The 24,637-nt window shown below is 38.7% G+C and overlaps 2 protein-coding genes across 4 annotated transcripts in view; both read left to right on the forward strand.

Moving 5' to 3' along the window:
* LOC102696303 (gamma-glutamyl hydrolase) lies at positions 1 to 11,635 on the forward strand. Its single transcript, XM_015336814.2, has 9 exons — positions 1 to 262; positions 1,391 to 1,505; positions 1,660 to 1,710; positions 3,072 to 3,156; positions 3,961 to 4,099; positions 5,469 to 5,575; positions 5,882 to 5,975; positions 7,086 to 7,223; positions 10,692 to 11,635. The coding sequence occupies exons 1-9, from the start codon at positions 160 to 162 to the stop codon at positions 10,808 to 10,810; spliced, it is 951 nt and encodes a 316-aa protein (XP_015192300.1). The 5' UTR covers positions 1 to 159; the 3' UTR covers positions 10,811 to 11,635.
* Positions 11,636 to 11,954: 319 nt separating this feature from the next.
* The window catches only part of rnf122 (ring finger protein 122), a 32,604-nt gene continuing 19,921 nt past the window's right edge, over positions 11,955 to 24,637 (forward strand). The window contains exon 1 of one of the 3 annotated variants that reach the window (XM_015337316.2): positions 11,955 to 12,169. Coding sequence is in view for 2 of the 3 variants with exons in the window: in XM_015337255.2 (XP_015192741.1) it covers positions 12,476 to 12,500 (25 nt within the window). In the remaining variant the exon portion in view is untranslated. The other 2 variants (XM_015337255.2, XM_015337192.2) reach the window with 2 other exon arrangements.

Raw genomic sequence — 24,637 nt, forward strand, 5'->3', positions numbered from 1 at the left:
TTCCCGAGTTCACGTCACCCGCACACGGGTTCACGTGCCTCGGCTGTGCTTCGAACCGCTCCACTTTGCTTTATGGAGAGAGTAACTGCAGACTCTGATTTTAATACCTCGCGTTTCAACATTTTAACAAGGCATTTGAAACGAAGGAGGTAAAAAGAAATGCGCGGTCTCTATGTGCTTCTGTTCCTGACAGTCGGCTATGTGTGTGACGCCCTACCGGCCGCGTACCTCAAAGATCCTGTCAACGACAGACCGATTATCGGTAGGTACCGGTCTATCAGTGCTGCAGTGTAAGAATGTGGTTTATACACAGTATTGTTTTTCGCGATTAATGAATATTGAATAAGGCCAAAACAGCTACAATAAACCTAAATGTAATAATACTGTTTCATTATTAAAAGTGTTATTGGAGTGCAGAAATGTTAAGTTAATTTTCTTTTAATTTGATTTTAGGAGAAAATACGTTTTAATGTATTTAATGTATGCATGGGAGGTTTCAAACTTTGCAGACTGCATTGATTATGTTTTGACATACTAATTACGATGTCTTCGACTTTTTTGTATTTTTCAAACAGGACAGATATGCAGCCCATTTTCTTTCAAAGATTCTTGACTTGTCAACTTTCTGAAAATTCCTTAAACCCCAGTATCTCACTCATGCTTGCTGACAAATTTACAAGTGCAGGTGGTTTCATTTAAGGAAATGTATTCACACTCCATAACTGATTTAAATTGGATTTAAATTCAGTTGGATGTTAAACTGTTTCCAAGTTCATTAAACAGACAACAAAACAAAGCATAAAGAAATCGTTCATGGGAACACAGAACATTTTAATAAAATAGGAGACATAAAAATCACATTTATTCTGTTTCCTCGTTTACTTTAGTTGTTCATTATCCAAGTAACTGTTACAGTATATCTTGTTCTGGAAAATGCTACGGCCCTCACATCACTCTGCAGTTCAACCTGTTTGCCCGCAAGGCCTGTAAGTTAAGAAACTAGTTTACACAAGTGGGTTTGTGTCAGAGTAGTTAACACAATGTTGTAACTTTTTTTCTAAAGAAAAAAAACTTTTACAGTTTTATCGGTAAATACCGATTGGTAGGCAGTTGAGTCTGTGAAACCATAAAACAAACAATATTACAACAACAGGCTGGAATGGCAATTCAGCATTTGAAAACTGCTTTGAGGGAGTGTGTATGTGAGAAAAGACATAGTACAATAAGAACAAGAGGAACAGTTGTTAGATGTTTCTGAGAATCAAAACTGTGATGAGGGTAATGAAATGCTCCTCCCAGCCCCATCCAAAGAAAAATAGAAAACATTAGGATATCGAGGTGCTCAAATGAGGGTTTATAACCACATTCCATGGTCTTCCTGTCTCATTAGGCATTTTGACCCAGGAAGTAGTAGACGATGAAATGAAGCCCTATGGAAAGACATATATCCCCGCATCGTATGTGAAATACCTGGAGTCTGCTGGGAGCAGAGTGATGCCTGTCAGGTAAAACGATACTCTCCAGTAATGTGTAGGCTGTGAGGACTCTACTTGTGTACTACAGAATGTGTTATGTACATTACAAGCATTAATAAAATTGGATTTGAATTGGATTCGGAGTGTGTCAGTGACGTTGTTTTTTTCTCTATTTTTTATTTAGATTGAATCTGACATTTGCTGACTATGAAAAGATCTTCAATTCAATAAATGGGTATGTGTATAGAAATTTCTTGAGACGTACAATACCTGAAAGGCAGGTGATAACACTAATAAACTGAACAGACTAATAATAAACAACACACTTGTCTTGTTCTTTCATTCAGTTCTACATATGAATATGCTGTTAAGTGGTATACAAGCCTGTTCGTGTTTGATTTTCATAATAGAAAGTCTATTTTTTTTTAATTCAACTTAACCAATTGACCTGGTTAAGTTACTAAATCAGTAATGTTACTGACAGAAGCAAGAGGGAACACAAAGAGACAAAAAAAATGTATGTTGCTGAGAACAGCATTTTCTGGCAGGCTGTCCCTTTTGGTTTACTTATTCCTGGCAACAGGCGATTGTTTTATGACAAATGCAGAATCGCCAATTATGTCGGCGATTACTCCTGCATGTACTCATGCAATTTGGAACAGCTAATTGTGTCCTTATATTAATCCCCATATCAACAATTAAGTGGAGACATGTTACTCTGACCTGCTCCTACATTGAGCCGTGCATCTCTTGATAAATATTATAAGCTCCCCAGTGATACAGAGGTGGTGCAGTGCTGTTTGGAGGAGAGGCACATTCTTCTTGAACTTCTCTAACTGCGAGCCTGCAGATGCCCATCACAGATCACAGGGGTCTCTGTTTCACTATGACCCGAGAAAGCCCTGGCTGATTAACGCTAGCCCCACCCCCTCTTACTGTACCTACTTCCCTTATTATCCCACATGGGAACTCTGCTTTGCAGGCAGGTTCAAGCCATAACACATTACCTCACACATTAAACACAATATGAAACCATTAACAAGTAAGTAACATGCATGCATAAGATAAAAAAATACATAGCAGCTTTTGGCACTGATCAGGTCATCGGTGTGTGAAATAGATACCTACACTACATGCATGATAAAAAATAAATACAGTAAAATGTATCAATCAGTTGAAAAATTAAGCAGGTTAGTAGCTATTGGAATAAAGGATAACTTGGTTCAATTGCACTGAAATCTACTGTAGGTGGTCTAAATTGATGCCCTGAGGCTTCCTTGAGCTCAGAGTCACTGTGCAAGAGGTGGTCCTGACAGTTAACAATTATATTAGCCTTCAGTGTTGAGCCAATCATGTGCTGCTGTGTGGAGAATCCAAGTCACAACCAGCTTGTGAAATAGGTAAAAAACGTAGTGAATCGTTTGGCTCCCACAACGTTGTACTGCTGGCGAGTTAATAAAATTGTGTGATATTTAAGACGCCTCATGAGTTTCATCAGATCCTTTGGGGGTTTTAAAACTAAGAGAAATGCAAAAAACATTTGGTGGTGTGTGCTTATTGTAAACTGTGGCGACAAATCTTCTTCCTCTCATACAGGATGCTGTTTATTGGGGGTGCTGTTGATTTAGAGACCTCAGATTTTGCAAAAGCTGCTATCATTTTTTACCAGCTGGCTCTAAAGGTAAGCAGATCTGTTGCATATCAGAATGAGGGTTTTCAATATGAGAACGCACATGCTTTCATCACTGTCCCCCTCCATCTCACACAAGGAAAGTCCTGAGATACACCTTTCATTTTGCCTTGAGGGTTTGTTGTGAAACCATTGAGTTTTGCATTTCTTCACATTTGTTATTTTGGTGCAGCACAAACTCTTATCAAGTCAGTGGTTTCCAGTCCTGCTCTTAGTGACCTCCACACCTGCTGGTTTTTGTTCCAGCCAAGCCTTCAGTTACACAATCAAACCCTTCATTGACTTAATCATATTAAGATTCATTTAACTGTTTGTTCCCAGCTCATAAACATGTTGGCGCTTCAACCAATGTGTGGTATAAATTAAATAAAATCCCAAACTTGTGACTAGAAACACAATGCAAATACTAAATTGAAGCAACTTCTTAGATCAAGTAGGTCTTCAGTTATCCGATGAAGGCGGGCTGGAATGAAAATCAGCAGGTGTGTGGACCAGGAGCAGGACTGGGAACAACAGGATCTAGTTTTGCCTTTTGTTTGGTACCTAAATGGCAAATGAATGTGGTTGCACAGTATGGCCTTTATGTAAAATCCGCTTCCCGGTGTTTGGTGGTTATTATTTTATCTCTAAGAACAACAACTTTGTCGTTTTATAAATAAAAACACTCTACTTACAATACAGTATAGTGTAAGAGAATTCCTCTATTAATTTAGCTCAAATATGATTTTACTATTTGCAAGGACCTTGTTTAACTGACCTTTTAATTCTAGAAGCTGTTTTCTCTGTCCTGTCCAGGCCTATGACTCAGGAGACTATTTTCCCATGTGGGGGACATGTCTGGGGCACCAGCTACTGACTGTGTTAGTAGCCAAAGAGAACCTCCTAACCAAGACGCCTGCAGAAAACCTGGCTTTGCCTCTCAACCTGACAACCGGTATGCAGATCAAAGGACTAGACTTGCTGGACTTTCTTATTCTTTACAATTACGCTGTACTCTTTTTCACTTTCACATTAAGCATGACCTTTCATACAACTGATTGCTGTGCCCTTGCATCTTGTTTAACAATCAGTTTTGGCTATCTGTTTTTTAAAAGTTTTTTTTATTTTTAAAGGAGATACTCTTTGTGACCTAAACAGAAGATCATTCACTCTCCTTCCTCTTCACTCCTGTGAAAGGGGATTTACTACAAAATTACAACAAAAATATGCACGTTACTGTAGTTGCAAAATCATAAAAAATTGCAAAATAAGTTAAACTAATAGATGTGTAGCTTTTCTTTTTAGATTTACTCTCTAAACCCATTAGCTTATATCTGTTCACTTCAGGTGCATATAAAGTGTATGTAATGGCCAGTTCACTGAAAATGTGTTCTTTTGTTAAATGAATGTTGTACCTCTCCTGCAGTAACACAGAGTGCTTTACTTGTGTGATATCCTGATTTTGTTTTCTGGTGTAATGGAAACTCAATGACAGGAAAATTGACATGACCAGCTGTTGAATCTTAGAATCTGTCAGAATCATGAACTGATTTTTGAGAATGAAGAACATTTCACAGGGATGGCACATAAAGAGCTCTAAGTAGAAAGCCTATATTATGGTAAAATCATTTAATGAGTTTTTTTCTTAGAACATACAACTTATCTGTCATCCCTGTATTTCATGAAAAAAAGAGACAAAAATACTGCATTCTGCCATGAGATGGTGCCACATGTACCAGTTCGTCTCTCGAGCAAGCCTACACTGTTGTTTTTTTTCCAGACAGTGCTAAACTGCCTTATCAAGTGAGGCATTGAGTGACCTTACTGCCAATGCATCTGCGCAGGTCTGAAAAGTCACAGAGGTGTTAAAAAAGGTGTTAAAAATTTTGCAGGAACGGCCTGCTTTGAACTCCTACTCTGTTATCTGAAAAAATAAAATGAGGAAATGTGCACACATTGGGGATTTTATATTTAGAGATAGCATAAACCTCCTCACAGCAGTTAGCTGGCACACAACAAGCTTGCTTCCTGAAAATGACTGAATGATAAATTAGTTCAGCAGGGTTTTCAGTAAGGGGATAGGTGTGCCTTGACATAGCTAAATATATAAAGCCTATTGCTGCATTATAGTTTTTTCCAAGATCTATAAAAAACTATATTTTCAATTTTCTATTTTGAATGTGTTGTACCTCTCTTGTCTTATCTTATAATGTGCTTTGGCTGTAAGTACCGAATGAAACTCTGTATCACCAGCCTACTTTAGCTGAAAGAAATCTGTTGCCAATCAGTTTAATTATCTCATTTTCTTTTTTCTTCCTCTTCAGCCGCAAAATCCAGCCGTGTGTTTGAGAATTTTCCACATGAAACTTTGAAGGCTTTGACCCAGGAGCCACTGACTGGAAATTTCCATCACTATGGCGTGACTTTTGAGGTTAATGTCCAAGGATTGGGTAGTGTTTTGCCAGAGAGGACGAGACACTCAGAGGGAATCTGCTTCAGTTTAAACTTAAACAATGCTGTGCTAATTCTCACAGTCAAAACTGAAAGAAACATAGTGTTGCTGATGAATATATCCCCACTGTCTCTTTCTTTTTGATCACTGACCTTTGAGTTGTGTTGCACATTGTGCAGATAGTAAATCAAATTTTGAAGATGAGAAGTTCATCTATTATTAAGTGTGTATTGAAGCTGATCTTGGAGAGCTGTGTGTCCTCATTTTATGGTTTTGTTTTCACAGACATTCAAAGGCAATGAAAAATTGGAACAATTCTTTTCCATCCTGTCCACAAACATAGCAGAAAATGGCGTGAAGTTCGTTTCCACAATGGAAGGTACAGTAATTTCGTGAAGTGCTTATGCAGTTCTGTTTCTCTGTGAGCTGTTATGATGTTGAAGTTAATGCTAGAAGAAAGAATAATACAGTATAAGTATATATTGTATAATAATTCCAAGAAAATCATTATAATGTTTTGTTTAAACACAGAAAAAAATGAAACTGTAATTTGAGTTTTGTAAAAATATTGTGACACAATAAACAAGACTTGATCTTGAATTTTCAAGACAAGAATGTGAATAGAGAAGTCAAGTCAACTTTGCTCACAATCTATAAAGTCATGAAAAACGCTTATACCTTTCTTGCTATTATATAGCAATCTCCCTTTTCTCCCCAAGTAGACATAAATGCCAGTAAAATGAAGGAGCAGTAACACACTGTAATGAAAGGGAAAAACAATATTTTACAAATGTGTTGATGAAATACGTACTGAAGACATGACCTGATTTCTGAACATGTCATTGCATTGAAGCAAGGCAGAACTTTTGGCTATTCTGAAATGTATAATAATGTCATAATGGCTGGTACCCTATGGTTCTCTTTCACACTGTTGGGCTGTGATTCAGTTGTCATGATCTCTTCCCATGCTACTAGATAGGGTTTGGCGCCTTCAATACATACATTACCTAAACCGTTGGAGACATTTTTCCACTTCCCCTTAAAAGATAGTCAGGAGTCTGTTAAAAGACGTATTTATTTCATGCACATGAGAGTGAAACACACAGAGTTGCTCTGTGTATTTTTCTCCAAGTGATTAAATTAGAACTGTCCTTAAATATACTTTTCTGTTCTCTACCACGCTTCCCTCTGCTTATTAGATTGACAGCATTCCAAGATCACGCTCTTGAAATCCTCTTCCCTATTTGCCAAAGATAACTTCTTTTAACACAACTGGTTACTTAGTTTCGTAGCATGCGTTTCTATATGACTCGATATAGAATTACATACAGTAGTAGCCCTTGTGTGGAGCATTCTTCATTCAAGTTCAAACCAGCTCCGGATGTCCACCTTATAAAGTACTGCAGCGTCAGCAGAAAATGTACAAAGTCCACAGAGACCCTCTCAACATAACGTAACTAATTTTTTTCTTTAACAATCCTCTACTTAGGAAAGAAATATCCATTTTATGGAGTCCAGTGGCACCCAGAGGTCAATCGGTTCGAATGGGACCCAAAGGTGCAATATCCACATTCAAGGAATGCAGTTCGAGTGTCGTCTTTACTGGCAGAGTTCTTTGTCAATGAAGGTAATTTGGGTTACATACAAGGAGATTTAAGCACTATCGGAGAACATATAGAGATCTTTGTATTATAAAACATTTGCATATTGTCGTACATGCAAACATAATACAGTATAAAGGCACAACTGCACAGATGAATCAAAAGTATTTACTAGTGTTTTCGTTGATTATAAAATATAACGATATTGTTTTAAACTTTGTTTTAAAGTTAATATCACTTAACTTATATTAAATATGCACTCATCCAAATTGCTTATGTATGTATGAATGGGCTATGGGTATAAAAGTACAGTGTGGTACACTCAATGTCAAGCACATGATGTCAAGCACTGAAAAAATAGAACTCTCAAATCTATCACGTGTTTAAAACGGATATTGCAGAAAATGTGACAAAAATACAGGTTCAATAAGTTTTCAGTGTGAAACAGGACACACCACCGTAAAAAAAAAAAAAAAATGTTCTGTAATTGCTACTGGTGTTCCCTGAGCAATAATGGAATCCTGGAGCTGTATACAGTACGTGTATTCCTGACCAGTCTCTGGCCAGATCAGATTTTCCGCCATTCTTCCTGTGCCAGCTGGCGAAGGCTGTGCAGTCGAAATGCTCTCTTGTTGATGGCAATGGTGAATTGGTCCCACAGGTATTCTGTTGGACTCAGATCAGACACTGCTTTCTTGAAGTTTTTCCACTGTAATTCTCGCACTGTGCGATCTTGCTAGAAAATCAGTACTTCTTGACTGGGTTGAGTCTATACTGGTGGGTCAAAGACTTGGTCAGTATATTGCTGATCAGTACAGTTGCCCTCAGTCTGGCCCAGAGGCATTCTTGTGTTAAGGAGTTTCCTCCCCCCTCATCACACCTCCATCCGAACCCACAGGCTGGCTTGAGCAACACAGGGCTCAGCAATGTTATGCCTTCTGTCAGGTCTGGGAAACATGAAATGGCATTTATCCCTGGGGAAAAACACATGTTTCACCACTCCCTCTGCTGCCACCCCAGATGCTTTGTGGTCTACAGTTTCATTTCTCAGATGCTAACATTACCCCTTGACATCTGAGAATGTTGGTCATTTTCCTTCAGTTGGATGGGTTGGTTTTCCCTAGAATGTCTTGTGTTGTAGCCACTACTGCCTGATATCAATTACACGGATGGATTAAATGGGTGTGATGGTCCTAGACTGGTGTGATGACACATTCACCAGCTACAACCACTGTATCTCTTCTTCTGATACACCCAGACTGTGTGCCTTTCTGGATGTAGCTTGTTTACCAAGAGGACTGTTTCCTGCTTTCTCTAGACCACCTGCTTTTTCAACTGCTTTTTGCATGTGCACATATCTTTAATCTTTTTTTGGCTTAATTAAAATCATACAAACCATTGGCATGTTTAATGGTTTATCAAAATGAATCATTATTTTATTCTCATTTTGGCAATTTTAGCTCATACATTTTTGATAAAATCCAAAACCTCAAAACCAAAAATTCATTCTGAGGCATATTGTTGATTTCTTCTTTGGGAAACGGCCCAGTAAAAGATGCGTTTCATTCATGTAGGATTGCCCTTTCTTCGTCATAAGATTCCCATTATTCTCTCTAAAACTATTTCATTCTGGGCTGTTCTTTTGCTGTTAAAAATCCTTCAGTATTGAGCTCAGAATTTTGTTATCCCAATAAACAGTAGTGCCCAAGCAATTAACAAACCTCTCTGCTCATTATATAAAATGTAAATTGCCCATCCAGGAATAAGTTTCTTTCAGATGATGGATGGATAATTATGTATGGGCCCAATGACCTATTTATGAAAACTTAGATTGTTTCATTTTTATGGTGCATCAGTAGATATAGCCTTCAAAGGAAATGGAATAAGTCAGAAAGAAGAAATACATGTGGAAATAAAGCAGTTTCCCTATGCTTGGCATGTCAGCTGTCACCTGAGAATTCATACCGTGACAGCATCTAAGAAGAATACAGCCCAGATCTTTTCATCACAATACAAAACGGATATTGTCTGCAGAGCTTGAAGGGATAAAAGTAAGAGAAATACTACAACAGAATGCTTAAGGAAACATTTTTTTCACTGGATCACTTTCTCTGGGAGCACTCTTTGTGGAATTCAGATTATTTTTTAGGTGGTTACTCTAACACTATTTTTGGATGCACTTTGAAGCACAAATGCATGGAAGCACACAGTAAACCAATGACAAAAGTGTGAATTTCTTTAATTCGAGGACTTTTTGACTACATCCAAGGCTTTGGAGCCAAGTAAATGAGATTTGGTGAAGTACTGGAGAGACAGTATGGGGAGACTGTTTTCCTAAGAGCTGACTTATTCACTGTGGAGAAAGACGAAGGACATTTTGCTGGCAATATCCACTCTCTTTTTCCTGCTGTTCCATTCATAGGAACTGCTTTTTATCTTGAAGCGTCCCATAGTGGCTTCAATCAGGAGGATGACACACGCTATTTGAAAACCCTTCTTTAATATTGCTCACAGCGTGGTATAAAATGAAATTATACTACAAATTGTGTTTCTCTGTTACATCATGTAACTATTGTCTTAAGACTTGTGCCTTGGAGAAACAAGAAAACAGAACAATTAAAGATGCGAAGGGCAAAAGTGTGAAAATCTTTTCAGAGATGTAGACAAGCCCCTTTTTATCCGTTCATTCAGTTTCTGACTTCTGTATCCAGGAGCCTATCCCAGTGAGTGCAAGGCAAGGTACAGCCTGGATGGGACGCCATTTGATTGCTGGGCACACACAAACACCAAGGCCAATTTTCACATTACTAAGCACTTGCTGCAGACACGATGAGGACTTACTCCAAGAGTAAGATTAGTCAACATCCTGTGCAGTTCCTTCAGAAAACAAACTCTTACTTATATTTCACACTTCTCTTTTTCTGGCTTTCCGGTTTACACAGCAGTGTTTGTGCTTTGTTTACCTTCTTCGGTGATCAATTCTGCTTCAGCCGTCAATTCTGCTCTCAGGCACCATTTGATTTGGTTGACCTTTGATCATATAAACATCCAAATGGCACCAAATTCTGTAATGTGTGACAGAGGAAAGATCACAGCAGTGTCTCTCTGCAGAATAACACAAAGGGATATTGCACAGCTGAAAGAGAGAATCACATGAGCCATGTGGTTTTTTGGCAATAGGGTTGGATGTTTCGAAGACACCAATATTAGTTTTTTCATATAACATGCCTTACTTGCTTTCTATTGTAATATTTTGGTATAACAAGCTTATTAATCGATAATTCAATTACATTGATGAGAAACTGGTGGTGCTATACAGTACATTTGACTTGTAATGGATAGAAAGTTCCACTGTTTGACTGCGACTCGACTGCAAAGTTCAAGCTTTGAAAAGTGAACATTGTGAATCAGTGCTGAGACTCAGTAATATTACAGTACATAGTAAAATGTGACTTGAATCTGACGTGACGTTTCCCCTCTTGTCTTGATAACAGCCAGGAAGAGTTCCCATCACTTCTCCAATCCTGAAGATGAAGAGGCAGCACTGATGTACAATTATGTTCCCATGTTTACTAGCGCGTTCACCAGCTACAACCAGGTCTACTTCTTCTGATACACCCAGACAGAACTCAGATATCCTCAGTCTGAACTTCCTCAGGTCTCAACCACACAGTTTGATGGAGCAAAAAGGAGACATGCAATTCAGAATTCCATTCCATAAAATTGGGATCTTTTTATTCCAGAAGTTCAGTTTGGGATTGACCAGTATAGTTGTGTGCACACTTCCGTCTTTAATACGTTTGTACTCTCAAACATGACACTCTGTCTAAGCAATGATTCTCATTCAGCAGAGATGTGGGGTGACTCATTAAAACTCAGGGATGCAGAACTAGCAGGGTCAGACTAACTCTGCCTTTCTTGGTTTAATCTTTACACGTACTTTTTTTTACTCTTTACTATTTGGCTGTATTTTAGAATGGGGGATGCAAAAGTTGGTTTTCTTGGGTATTTTATGATGACACAATGTTGCCATTTTAAGGCTGGTCACTTGGTATTATGGAAAAATAGCTAACCTGATGACTACATTTCTGATGATAGCCAATGCCCTGCATTTCCACTAAACCTGTAACAATAACAAGCTGCCAAAATACTTGTATTACTTTATTCCTATGTTTACTGCAAAATAATTAAAAATGTGTTCTCAAAAAGGTTGGACTGTGGTGTTAGAAAGTACTTGCATTAAATTATGTTCTTTCCAAGTGTATTTCTGTACAACTATGTGTCAAATACTAGTTTGTGGAGGGAATGATTTTGTGCTCATTTGCTCTTAAATTATGTACTGTTTTTTCCCCTCCGGTGTGTGATTTTATTTTTACTCTTAAGTAAAGTGCATTTGGAAATTGAGACTGTTTTAAAAATAAAAACGTTTGAATTATCATCAATTATTATTATAGTTATACCGTAAACACTTCTGTTCTGTTCCCATCTAAAAGTCTGATTAGACTGGTGCACAGAATAATCCTTCTTCTGAACTTTTTACAATTGCGCGAGTGGTAACAAAGAAGTAGCGCTTTGCATACCTACTGACCTAACACGCCCGAGCGACTCATGTACAGCCTTTAATTCCTGTAGATAAATTGATTAACAGAAGAGCGTAGTTCACCCCCACATTGCTGAAGGCGGGGTCCCGTGAAAGGACATTCCACGCAAAAGATGAACAATAGGCAGGGGAGGATTGGTTGATGAGAATGCCCTTCACCCGCCGTTGGGCGGAGGTGGAGAAGAAAGCAAACGAGCTTTTGTGTGTGTGTCAGTACTGGCTGTTACTTGATACCGAAGAGGAGTCGAGTGCAGAGTGTTAACAAAAGACTTTCATAGCCGAAGGAAAAAAAAAAAGGAAACTGGATCATCGATGGTGTTTGTAACACTAAACAAATCGAATGACACCTTTCCACGAGCACAGTAACTCTAGGTAAAAATATCGGAATTATCGTGAGAGGCGATAACAACTACAGCACGGGCTCGGATAATTTTTTTTCTCCCTTTCTTTACCCCCTGTTGTCTTAGGAGTGTAATATTCAAGAAGGTGTATCACTGCAGCTTTTTTTTTCTCGTTTCACGACTTCCGCGGCACTGGGGGGAAAAAGAGAAATCTACCCCATGTATAGACCTTGACGAGCGTGTGGCGAATTGAAGGAGCTGCTTAACTGGGGAGGGGGGGTTCTTTGTTTATAAACAATTTCTTCTCCCACCGCCGAGAAGTATCAGTGATTTATTGATGCACCCGTTCCAGTGGTGTAACGGTGAGAAGTCTGTTTCTTATGGTTTGCAGCTTGTTCTGTGTCAATTTTTTTTGGTTTTGAGATGTATTTTTATGTTGTAATTTTTCTAGCATTTTTCTTCGTCTTAACATTTAGGTCTCGCGTTGGCTGCGTCAACGCTTGAGGTATTTGGGGCACGATGAAGTGTAGCTCGTATTTAATTAATCATTCATTAATCCCTGAAAGGGGGATAGCTAATTATGTGGGGTTTATTTGCCTGTAGTAGTCATGGTTTTCTTTCTGTTGCTGTTGATACATTTTAATGCTTAAGCCACGAAATGTAATTAAGTGTCATTTAGTACACGGTTTCTCACGCGTAAGATTTTCCATGCGTTATTCACATATGCGCTTATTTCTTCTTTTTATTCGTCCGTTTCGGTTGTTTTGTTTTAATTCGCGTCATGGACTGTATGGATTTAAAGCTTTTGAAATGTTAAAACCTTCGTGGTGTGTAAAATAGCTTGTTTCTGATGTCCCTGTAAGCAGTTAGTTGGTCAGACCTCCCGCTGCGAGGCTTTCGGAGAGCATGTCACCCTTTTTTTTAAAAAGTACTTAAAGAACTTAAAAGTTTTTATTTAATTTACTATCCGCCAGCTTTCCGAGCGGTGAACTGTACACGGAGGCAGCGAAACCCTTTTTCGTTTTCATTTCTGTTGTCGCTGTGCTTGGACGACTCCAGCTCACAGCACACCTATTTTTGTTTTTGTCAAGCAAACATTTACATATCTTTTAATTCTTATTACTAAGTAGTTTTAAGATGCGTTGCCACCTCAAGAAATTAAGTAGGAAAACAAAAGGAATGAAATCCTCTTTATACCTTCAAAACCCAACATCTCATTGACTGACCCATATATATATATAAATAGACCTTTGAAAGGTGGGTGTATTTTTCAGTACAATTGCACGCAAGACACTTTTTGGAGACTTTAAAATTCGTACGCCTGCGCCATTTCCCTCCACTTCATTATTAAATGCTTGCCGAGTCTTTATTTTTATTTCCATTCAGTTTTTTAACTTTTTGGTGGTCATTATCTTAACACTCCTTATACGAGTAAGTCAAAAAGGATACATTAGCAGCTTACACAGCGTAAGGCAGATTTAGAGGTAATGGCGACTAATTCTCTCACTCTGCAACCGTATCATTTGAGGCATCGAGGGGGAAAAAAAGCATCGAGTTAGACCGAGATCATTTAGCCTGGGTTTTGTCTAGCCTGATTTTGCTGAGGTAGCAGTGCAAAACGAAGTAGCCGATTACTACTTTACTGTTTCTTCATCGAACCCCCGTGTGCGGAAACGTCTATTAGTTACCTGTCAATACCTGCCGGTATTGGACAAGTCCAATTTTAGTTGGACTGCCAGTCTTTCAAGCGACACCACTCCAGTTTCTACTCGCTAAATTGAATGGAAGTACCTGCATATCGGAGTGCCCGTTGGGTACTTCGCACCTCTTCCACTTCCATCAAAACCAAGGCCACACCTTTTGTGTTAATGAATTCTTTAGTTATTCCAATGATGATGCTTTGTGCTTAAGTGTCCCTGCTTAGTGCAGTTAACCATGTTGATTACTGGCCCAGTTAATATAAAAAGATTAAATGGTTTGTACTCAAGATCAAGTTTTTTTTGCACACGCAGGGCCTGCATTTAGTGATTCTAACACAACCTTCATTCCTGGATCATCTGACTCTCATTCTCAAGACATTTCCTAATTAGCTGATTAACCAATATAAAGGGCAAAATCTTACTGCTACTGCTCAGTTCTGAATGGGTTTAAACAGCTGACCTTTTTAAATCCAGGAAAAGAAAAGCTTTCAGGAAGTGTCCAGACAAGATTTGGGGATCACTTAGCAACTAGTGAACAATTAAGTGTAGCCAGCTGAAAGACAACTTGTGACTCCTATCTTCTTATGTCTACTTTAATCAATAATGAGGTCTCTCAAGTTAATGGAGAGTGTGTTGCAATGTGCCTGGAGTTTTATGCCACTGGTTTGGCAACAAATTGCACTGATCCTTGGAGGAACTCGGTGAGCAGCCTTTATCCTCAGTGCCTGGTGGACTGTGCTGAAATGGGGTTTTGCATAGACGAATATAATAACCTGCTTGAATTTCATGGTATCGTACTGTATCTCTGAGAGCATTGGTTTCTCCCTTTACGAGGATGTGGGCAGCAAAGTTCCTGAAATAGCATTTTACCTAGATACAGCTCAGTCCTGTGATACAGTGTGATGAAGGGGAGGCCCCCATGTATATATAAAAAAAAAGCATTTGGGGTCTCCCTTTGTCTAAGTCAGGTAATTATACTGTGCCTGATCCCATAGCTGTGTCGGCCTGAGCTTCTATCTGCAGACTAATTCATACCGATTCAAACTTGAGGTGATCGTTTTAGAGGTATTCTAGTGTCCATGCATTAGAGTGTATAGTAGGTCTTGTCACAATCATGGTTTTTATTTGTTTATTCAAAGAAGCCGGTCTTTTTCTTTGAAGTGTTGCTGTCCAAACTGTTCTGGTGTACTTGATATTGAATACTGTATATATGCTACAATTCGGGTTTAACTGTTTAATTATTTCAGATTTGGGCATTAAAGATGTATGAGCTTTATATCTGAATTTATAGCTTGATTCTCTGGAGGTTTGGGTAAACATTGATAATTTCACACCAGAAACCTTCTGTGGAGTGTGCATTTAATGTATCCTTTATTAACTTAATAGTGTTTCTGTTACAGTTCTTTATATGTTTGATGTAATGTTTAACCAAGCTTTTACTGTTTCTTGGCTCAACCCCTTTGATAGTCGCAAAATCTGTATAAGACTGTAAGTATTTTTTTTTCTTATGTTACCGTTTGAAGCTTGTAGTTTATGTGACACTCGTGTTGCAGAAGTCTGTGTAACACAGATGCAGACAATAGCTGAAGTGTGGATTAGTGTTTTGTGAGGTAGAACCAATACACTGCCCATTGTTTAAAAACAACTTTCACTTTGTAAGATATATATATAAGGAAGTAAAGTCTTGCAGGATATGTGGGTATAAGGCCTGTGGTGTGCCAGCAATGTGCTAGAGCATAGGAAAAAGAGACAGGTGATTTTAGAGTTCCCCTACGTCCCATATGTAGTCTGTGTGGAGGGAGTCCACTTGAAATTGCTTGTTTTATCTTTTCTGGGTCTAAAAACATGAAGCTGTCACTAGAAGCAGTATTCCAATCAACACATCTTTGCATTATTCATATTGGGTTTGGTAGGCAAACAATTGGCAGTCATGCTCGTGCTTCAGTTTTCTTTGGTATTATTTGCTGGGTTATTATGCAATTAAGTGATAAACCAGATATGATTTTCTAAGAGCTCAGTGGCTCATCATTATTAAAAAAAAAATTGGTAAAGTGTGAGTATGAAAAATGCTGTTCCTTTCTGGATTAAGGTGACTCCTTCCTGGTAGATACAATCCCGATTAATCAAAATATCATTTGGACTTGTACAAGAGGCAGGGTGCTCTTCTTCTTAACCTCGTTTGAATTGTAGAATGCACAAAAGTTTAAAAAAAAAAACAGGGTGGGGGTTAAACTATAAAACGTACCCTCTTTCTGTTTAAAACTTTAACTCATTCCAGAACCGACTAAGGCTCTTGTCTGGTGTAAATTAGATGTTGTTTTACTGATGAAGTGAGCAGGTTTGTACAAAGGCTTCTATTTCAGCTAAAACAGTCAGGGCCTAGTGCATCAATGTTGGTGAACTGGAAATGTAAAAACGAATGGATATTTGAACGAAAAAGGGTGAACATGAACTTCCTTTAAGTCCTACACATTTCATTCCATGGTGCAGTTTTATTAATAATTATTTACAGGTACTGGACATAAAATAGAAACACCTGGGTTAGCGTCCTGAGAATTCCAGACTGGTAGACTGTGTGCAACAGCATGTTCATACGGTATTGAATGTACATGATGATCCCACATCCTATTAAGTGAAGTTACTTTGGTGTTTCATTTTATTATCTACTTCTTGTATTTCGGTATTTGAATTTCCAAAATTGGCTCCTCCCTTCCTCCACCGGTCAAAACATTTTGGCAAAACGTCTTTGCTGGAACTGCAGGACTGAATATTCACTTTTATTTTCAACTAGTCCTTGGGCACCCTTACATTTCAGATTCACTGTAGTACGGAATCACGGTAGGGATTTTTCTGCGTTGCTGTGCTTCTTAGTGGGTGTGTGATCTTTGTTTACAGATTTGAAGTTAAGTCGGTTCATCAAACAAAGACAAGCAGCCATATGCAGTATGCTATATTGCTGGCAGATTTCTGGAAGGCTTTTGAAGGACCTGATGTCTTCAGCGATCTGCATGCTATTAAAGGCAGATCAAACGATGTCATGTAGCAACAAAGCAAGTAACACGACTAGTTTAATTATTCACCACAATAACATTTGCAAGGAGTGCTGGGGCTTTAGAAATACCCCAAAATATTGCATGGTCTTATTTTGTCTTCCAAAGCTTTCGACCAGTTAATACTTAATGGAAGCAGCATTATATCCCTTTTGTTTCATTTCAGTGCATATACAGTAGTATGAAGAGAAATAATCAAGGAAGCAGTTGTGTGGAGTTGGATGCCACAGGAGATACTAAACTACTCTTGAACTTTGCTTCATCTTCAAATGACTTACACTTTTTTAAAAAGTTCTGCTAACTATCAGATTTTCACAGGACAAAGCCTGCTGTTCACATTTGCTGTACCACATCCTGGGCATAAATTAGTTTCATGTTGTACCAACAAGATGTCCACTCTTAGTATACCTCAGGAGCACCAATGACACTTCTCTTTTGAAGTTTGAGCTGTGATTTAAGAACTAATGGAACAGCATTCATGGCAAAAGGCAATCAACGCTAGAAAGATGGCAGTGAATCACAAAGATTCCTCCACAGCTGGTGGAGGGAAGGAAATGGACAGCAGTAGTCTGTACAGTTAATAGTTTCTGTGTCAGGTTACAGTATATTGTGTATTGATGACACAGATAATGGATTTGGTGGTGGTGGGTTATATGCACCTCTGTTTTTTTTCCTACAGGTTTCAAGCTATGACCAATTGTTCTGAACACCAGCTCTAATCAAAGGGATACGTCTAGGTCCTGACTTTACTCATCAGGTTACATTAAATTAAAAACAAAAACAAGTGTTTATGATTATCGTAGATCTTTTCCCTGTTCTTGGGCTCTTTGTTGTCTCTCACCTGAGTTTCCAATTGGACTTCAAGCTTGAAATACTATTTACTAGTTTACTTGCCTTGGTGCTCACTCGGTGATTGTGCCTCTGTTCTTTTTCTGGGAACCAACACCAAAATATGTTTTGCATTCTCTTTTGCCTGGGAAGAAAATAGATGACCTGAAAATAGAAATTATATCATATCCATTTATAACACATCTGTCATCCTGGGCTAATAGGTCTTCTGGATCTCGTTCCTTCAAATCTCAATTACTTTAATAACATTTATTTTATATAGTGCCTTTCATGGTATATCATATGAAATTGTGGGCCGGTGTAATTATGCAAGCTCCTAAACCTAAAGAGGTAGAGTTTCCAGGATTGGAAAGCATTTATACAGTACATTGATCTTAACCCCCTTCCGGTCTAGAGTGAAGGAGCCTATGAGTTTGTGTGTGATTTTGCTTTAATCTTTAATTACGCCTTTATATTAACCTTGAGCTGAAAACAAGCACATTGCATAGGGGGAAAAGTAGGTTACCATGAAAGCTAGCCAGTGAAGAGTTAAAGTAGACCAGTTTTGTTTCACAGTTCATTCCTTATGCATTTACCTTCAAAACTTAAAATAAAATTCAAAATCCTCTTGGGCTTTTTAATATTTGATAAAGGATTCTGCTGAATGGAGTTTGTACTTTAGTCTGTGTGTGTGGAAGAGCACTTCAGACCTTTCACTTAAGGGTTTTTGAGGAAAAAAATGCTGGAAAGCTTTTTGGTGGCTCCAAATTAGCCAAGGACAGCTGAAAAGAGAATGTCTATACAGATAGTCTTTAAAGAGGCTTTTTTTGTAAGGTGGGATGTCTTTTTGCACAATGTTGGGGAAAAACCAAGGTAAAGCTCTACATTGTACCTTTATTGAGTGACTTCTTGGACGCAGTGCAGGGTTTAGTGTATTGTTTTAGACCCCAAATCTGGTTTTAAGATGACATGGGTCACTTGGGTCAGAAGAAAGTCCAAGCTTCGCCCCTCAGTCGTCTGTGAATCACAAATGTGTCAGTTCGTAGTGGGTTTGTATTTGCTTAGGGGATTTAAGTCAATAAAACTGCTTAATGACCAAAATAAATACACCTACTGGAGATATCCAGTTTCAAAAAAATCAAAACATTGCTTTACTGTATGAATTTTAAAGTGGTACTATTTGTGGCAGAAAGTTTCTTCTGAACAAAAACAAGTTAATCAATTGTGCCATCTGTCCCACAGAGGGGTTGAATTTCAGATCCACTGTAAATTCACGAGGCCAGTGAGCCGTGGCCGGCACTCATCTGTAGACTTTTGCACGAACGTGTAGGCACAGGATACGGTTCGGTGTGATTCAGAATCCACTTATTTCAGTCTAAATCTCCATCGGGGGGGGGCTATCATAGGCTGCGGTGATTAGTGTTTAGCATTTTCTTTGACTCGCCACCATTTGAAAATCTGGCAGTCGCTTGAGAACAATATTACAGGGCTCCTGCGGGAACAAGAACATTCAAAATAATGCCAGCAAATGTCTAATTCTTGCTATTTGGACATGTTTAATGTTTGTGGTTTTTCTTAAATCTGAAAAAGAGGAATATTAAAACATAAATCTGACGCACTCAGTATTACATTTTCAATGACTACGATTTTAAACAGCTGCTGATAGAACTTAGAAAATTACTCGTCTCAGATTGTATTTTCAGTCCTCACGAACCTCCAGGATGTTTGTCTATCGATACAGAATTACCACGCCTGTTTTAAGTCTTTGGATGTCAGACATCTGAGTAGGAGTAAGTGCCCCTGGCCTGTAGGTGGGCCTAGATTTCAAGAGGAAAGGTAGTGAAATGAGTGTCTTTTATGAGCAGGCGTGGATAGACTGGCTCATGCAGAGGCCTGGCTGTTGCAAAGTTTCTTTTCACTGTTAGGATGCATTGCCATGGCAACACCAATTCTTTCCAGGGAATGGGAATGTAGGTGACTGGTGAATGTCTTTCTGGAGATGCAGTGACACTGCCACTCTCTGCCTTCAGATAGCTTTGTAGATCACTGAATCCCTTTATCTCTCCACACCTGTTTTTTTTCCCTGAGTGCTCTATTCTGTGTGACTTTGTGGGAAAGCTTTAGGGTGGGATTCCAAATGCTGTGCAGAAATGATCCATTATCTTTGGCCCCAAGCAGATAATCTGAAAACTTACTTTTTGCGACATTTTTTTTGCCAAAGTAAGAGAAAGTGATGAGAAATTAATGGTTTTATTTTTGTCCTGCAACATTTTAAAAGTTTAGAAAATCCAGCCCAATGATCAAATAACTATGGGTGCTAAGAATGCTCCAAGAAATTGTCAGGAGATGCATCTATGGTTCTTCATTTTCAAAATTCAGTACATGATGGAAAAGTGATGAGAAGGGTCATTTGTCATCCAGGAGTGTTTGCACAATGGTAAATCTGGTTTCTGTAATTGTACCATGCAGTTTCCCCATTAGGTGTTTTGTTTCACTAGGGTGAGGGATAAATAGGGCTTTCTGAAATGACGGATGCCCATGACACCTGTGTTATGACTCAGGGGCTGTGAATCGTCCCACACATCCTTGCAAACACAAGGGATGAATTAACCAGTTTCATTGCTTTCCCTCTGGAGTTCCATTTCATTCTAGGCTGAGATTTTCAGATAAAAGAAATAGAGCTTTTTTGGAATGGCTGGGGATTTTTAACTAGCTTCTATTTAATCTGAAACCATGACTCACGTCTATACATAAATCAGAAAGGTTGTTTAATTAGCAGTTGGATAAACATCTGATTTTGGGGGGGCTTTTTAATTCATACTGGTTTCCTGTCGCAGTGTAAATGTGATGGATTGTGATAGGAAAGATTGTTAAAGTGAGTGTTTCGGCTTCAGGAGGCAGGTATCTCGCTAGCTGGAGTAGAAGGTCTCCAAGATGAGGAAGGGCATGGAAAAGGCAAAGTAATTCATGTCAGACTGAAAGCACAATGAAGCTTCCTTTGAACACAGATGTACATAATTACACTGACCGGTTGAACAAAAAGAACCACGACAAACTGAACAGCTTCTTAAAACGCTAAAGATTTTCTTTATTGATTGGGGGGGTGGGGGGTATATGCAGGGTAGTTTCTAATGGGGAAAAGAATTGCTTTGCATTCTGTGAATCTAGTTTTGGAAGCTCCAGTATTGATCCTGAAGTGTCACAGTGTCTTAGATGGGGAGTTACATTTTCTTTGGCTCATTAATAATAATTACATTTCCTTTAGTCTGGAAAAATGATCTTGGGAAGAGTACGAACATGCAAAAGCCTGAGCCATGCTGAATGTAGCAACCCAGTGCTGAAAAAGCAGAATGAGAAGTAGGACTTTTTCTATTTATATTATTTGTGTACGGTAAAATGGCTGCACTAAAATGAATTTGGTGGAAACTATATTTGTAGATTACTACAAAGCTCAGTCTTACTGTGCCAGGTGTCCAGAATAAGTACAGTTCCCATGGAAGTTCTTCTTGAAGTGCATGCAGGCAGTTTGTCTCACTAATACTGTTAACTTGATTAACTTTTAAAATCCCTTGGTGGAAAATTAGGCTGTAATTCCCGGTCTTCTTTATCCTTCAGGGAGAAAACCCATTTTGTTAGCTACACCTCTTTTCTCCTGCCACATGGTTTTTTTGCTGCGGATCCAGCCGATGTGGGAGATGATCACAGGGTAGGCGGCAGCGATGCACGTGCTGGCCTTGAGTGTGCCGCGCTTTGCTGTTGACATTGTTTGATGTGCCTGCAGTACTTTAGTGCTCTTGTGTGAATATTGGAAAACTGCTGGTAATTTGCTTCACGGCATGAGATCTTTTGCATCAATAAATTCATACAGGAAGCTTGCTGGACTGTAAGTGACAGCAGTAGTAGTAGCGTGCGCTTCTAATTAGTTCAGTTCCATTTCAGCAGTTTTGTATGCATACAATTCATTTTTGTCCATATCTGACCTTTTTGTTGCCCGAAGTATGTCTGGGGGGCTGTTTTCTGCGCGGAAATCCAACTGTCACATACACATATACTGCTGGGAGCAATAGTTATTGGAATAACACCTTTGCTTCTGTTTTGGTTTTTCTTTAACATGAAAACAAGTTGCAGTCATTGAAAGACCTAGAAAAAGCATATAGCTAAATGCGAGTTAGGACACTCAATAACTGTGGATTGCATTGATGATTTTATAGGAAGGTTAACATTTTTTTGCCACTGTTAATGATTTTTTTTTATTCTATGCCTGACTGAATGCCAGTGTGTTACTGTTTGACTAAGGGTTAGATGTTATCGATCAAGTTATTGTTTTGTTCATGTCCTAAAAATAGATCCTTTAAAAAAATGTATTTACAGTATGGCTTATGTTCTTTAAAGGCCACTGGTGAACCCAGAGTCGAGAGGTTTTATTTAACAGTAATATGATATAAAGTCAAGCTAAGAAAACCATTATTGTACTGTTTGTACAGTATATAATAGGCACTTTAAGTCTGCTTCTAAGAACATATGAAGTTTACAAATGAGAAGAAGTTGTTGGGCTCATCTGGCCTGTTTTGTAGGATCTCATCCAGCTGTTTGGTGAGAGCCAGGGTATCTGCTTCTATCACATGGCTGGGTACCTTGTTCCACACTCACACAAGATTGTGTGATAAGTGCCTTCTGTTCTCGGTTTAAAATGCACTTTCACATAGCTTCCACTTGTATCCTCTGGTTAGTCCCACTGTTGATACTGATGAATTCCACTCCACCTGGAGTGGACCTTGTCAGCACCTGGGAAGGCTCTGAATATTACGATTGGTTCCCCCACATGGTCCTCTGTATTCTGGAGTTTCTGCCAATCTAAGACATTCATTTAAGCTTGATTAAGAGCATCTGATTCCAGAGTATCTTTTTTATATCATGGTGATCGTAATTGTTACAATATTCTAAAAGAGGTCTTTTAGTGCATTTTAACATCCCTTTCCTTATTTTTTTTTAACTGCAGCCTAACGTTTTTTTATTTACTTCCTTACATAGTTTTGAACATTAGATGAGTAAAAATGACTTTTTCATAAGTAGCCTCCTCTAGCTCTTACCTGTATCTGTAGTTTATTTTGCTTAGTTTTATATATGTGATTCTGTATGGTGCCTTGTGTATGGTGTACCTCATAATACTTCCTATAACCACCACCATTAAATACTTTAAAGATGCCTGGAATATGTGAAAGTGAATGCAGTATTAATACACCATTACAATATGTAACACGATTGTAGTGATCTAATGGGTGCCTTAGGGAGATGGGATTCTTTATGTAAGAAGTGGTAAGTGAAGTGTAAAAGAGACTTGAATAAAATAAGTCTTTTCCTGGCTTTGAATATTCCCTTTAAATCATTGATGTGTATGCGTCTGCTGTTTTTAGTTGTGTGCTTCTGAAAGGGAAACGACTGATTTAAAAGTCTTGCCATTTCTTCTGTGCCTTTTACCCCATCCCCCTCCCCCCGCTAGGACTATAAATGTAGATTTTAACAAACGTCTGTATGGAAGACTGTAGCTTCATTCTCCTTTCGCTCTGCTTACTTGTAATCATATTCCATGGCGTTGCTTCCCAAAAAGCTATAAATACCACAGTGAGCTCCTCTCTTCCTTCTATCGGTCGTCTCTGCATCCCTCCTGCAACTGTGCAGATGCCTCTGGCTCAGCTTCTCTCAGTCTGGGAGGCTGGATGTCCTTGACCTACAGCCAGGTGGTCGGTCCTCAGCCAAGTAGGTCAAGCCTGAGCTTTGTCATGTCTAATGTGTCCATAGATTCAAGCCTAAGCAGTTGTTCTTATTCAATGATAACTTCTTGTGAAAATCAGATTGGTTTTCTGTAGCTATAAATATACACTTGATATTGCTGGGTCTTGGAGCACTACATTCCAGTGCTTCATAGTTGCGAGATGTAAGAACCTTTTTTCACTCTGCTTTTTGGGCTTTTAAATGTCAGGTTTTCTGAATGTTAAGAGAACAGTAAGCACGAAAAACTCACTACATCCGATACAATAACCAGAGAAAGTGCTATTACTTAAAACGCATTTGTTGACTGATATGACAGTTTTTGCACTGTTTATTATGGGTGGCCTTGCAAGGCGAATTAGGAAAACAGCACAGCAGCAAGCTGGACTCGGGAGTTCTTTTGCATTTGGCTGTTTGAGGTTTTGACATAATCAAATAACATGCCAAATAAAAATGCATAAATATCCAATTATTTTTTCATTTAAAAAATCAGGGTTAGCAGCAAGTGTGGAAGGACAGGAGATGTTTCTTATTTAATGTAATGGTTGCCTGGTTACATGGTGCAGTGCTTTCTGGTATTCAGAATGCAGAGATGTGTGCTGACAAACCAGCAAAAAATCTGTCGCATAATAAAATGATCCTTGCTTGCCCTGTTTTTTTCTCTTCTTCTTGTAATGTGTGTTATAAACATGTCTTTTTTCATTTTCTTATGTGCTGGAGGACACTAATAAGGTTTAAACCATTAATCACCAGAAGGGGTGAAGGGAACCAGGTTAGTGTCTTGCTGTGCCTGAACAACTAAATGCTATGGCAGTGAAAAACGTTCAGCAGTGAACATTTTGCTCGGTTGTTCTGAAAATGGGCAGCCTTGTTTGGCTACAGCTGCAACACAACACCAAGCATATTAGATGGCATACGTGTCCACAGGTATGTCCTGAAGCCTTTTTGTTCTCATCATGTGGATGCCAGCACAGAAAAGTGACATTTGTATCACATGAGTGCGGAAATACTGTACAAAATGGATAATTATGGTCCTCTTTTATGTTGTGTGAAGCATGGGATCCGTTTTAACTTAGTGAAATCCCATTTTCATTTTATTCAGACAGTCTCATTTGTTGGTGGCATGAATGATCTGCTTCTGCAATGAATGAT

The sequence above is a fragment of the Lepisosteus oculatus genome, chromosome 2 (assembly GCF_040954835.1).
Source record: "Lepisosteus oculatus isolate fLepOcu1 chromosome 2, fLepOcu1.hap2, whole genome shotgun sequence".
Taxonomy (NCBI): domain Eukaryota; kingdom Metazoa; phylum Chordata; class Actinopteri; order Semionotiformes; family Lepisosteidae; genus Lepisosteus; species Lepisosteus oculatus.

Excerpts from the sequence above, each read along its gene's own strand:
- LOC102696303 (XM_015336814.2), top strand. The coding sequence starts at position 160 with ATGCGCGGTCTCTATGTGCTTCTGTTCCTGACAGTCGGCTATGTGTGT. Across the intron at positions 1,506-1,659 it reads AGCAGAGTGATGCCTGTCAG|ATTGAATCTGACATTTGCTG; the intron begins GTAAAACGATAC and ends TTTTTTATTTAG. Across the intron at positions 3,157-3,960 it reads TTTACCAGCTGGCTCTAAAG|GCCTATGACTCAGGAGACTA; the intron begins GTAAGCAGATCT and ends TGTCCTGTCCAG.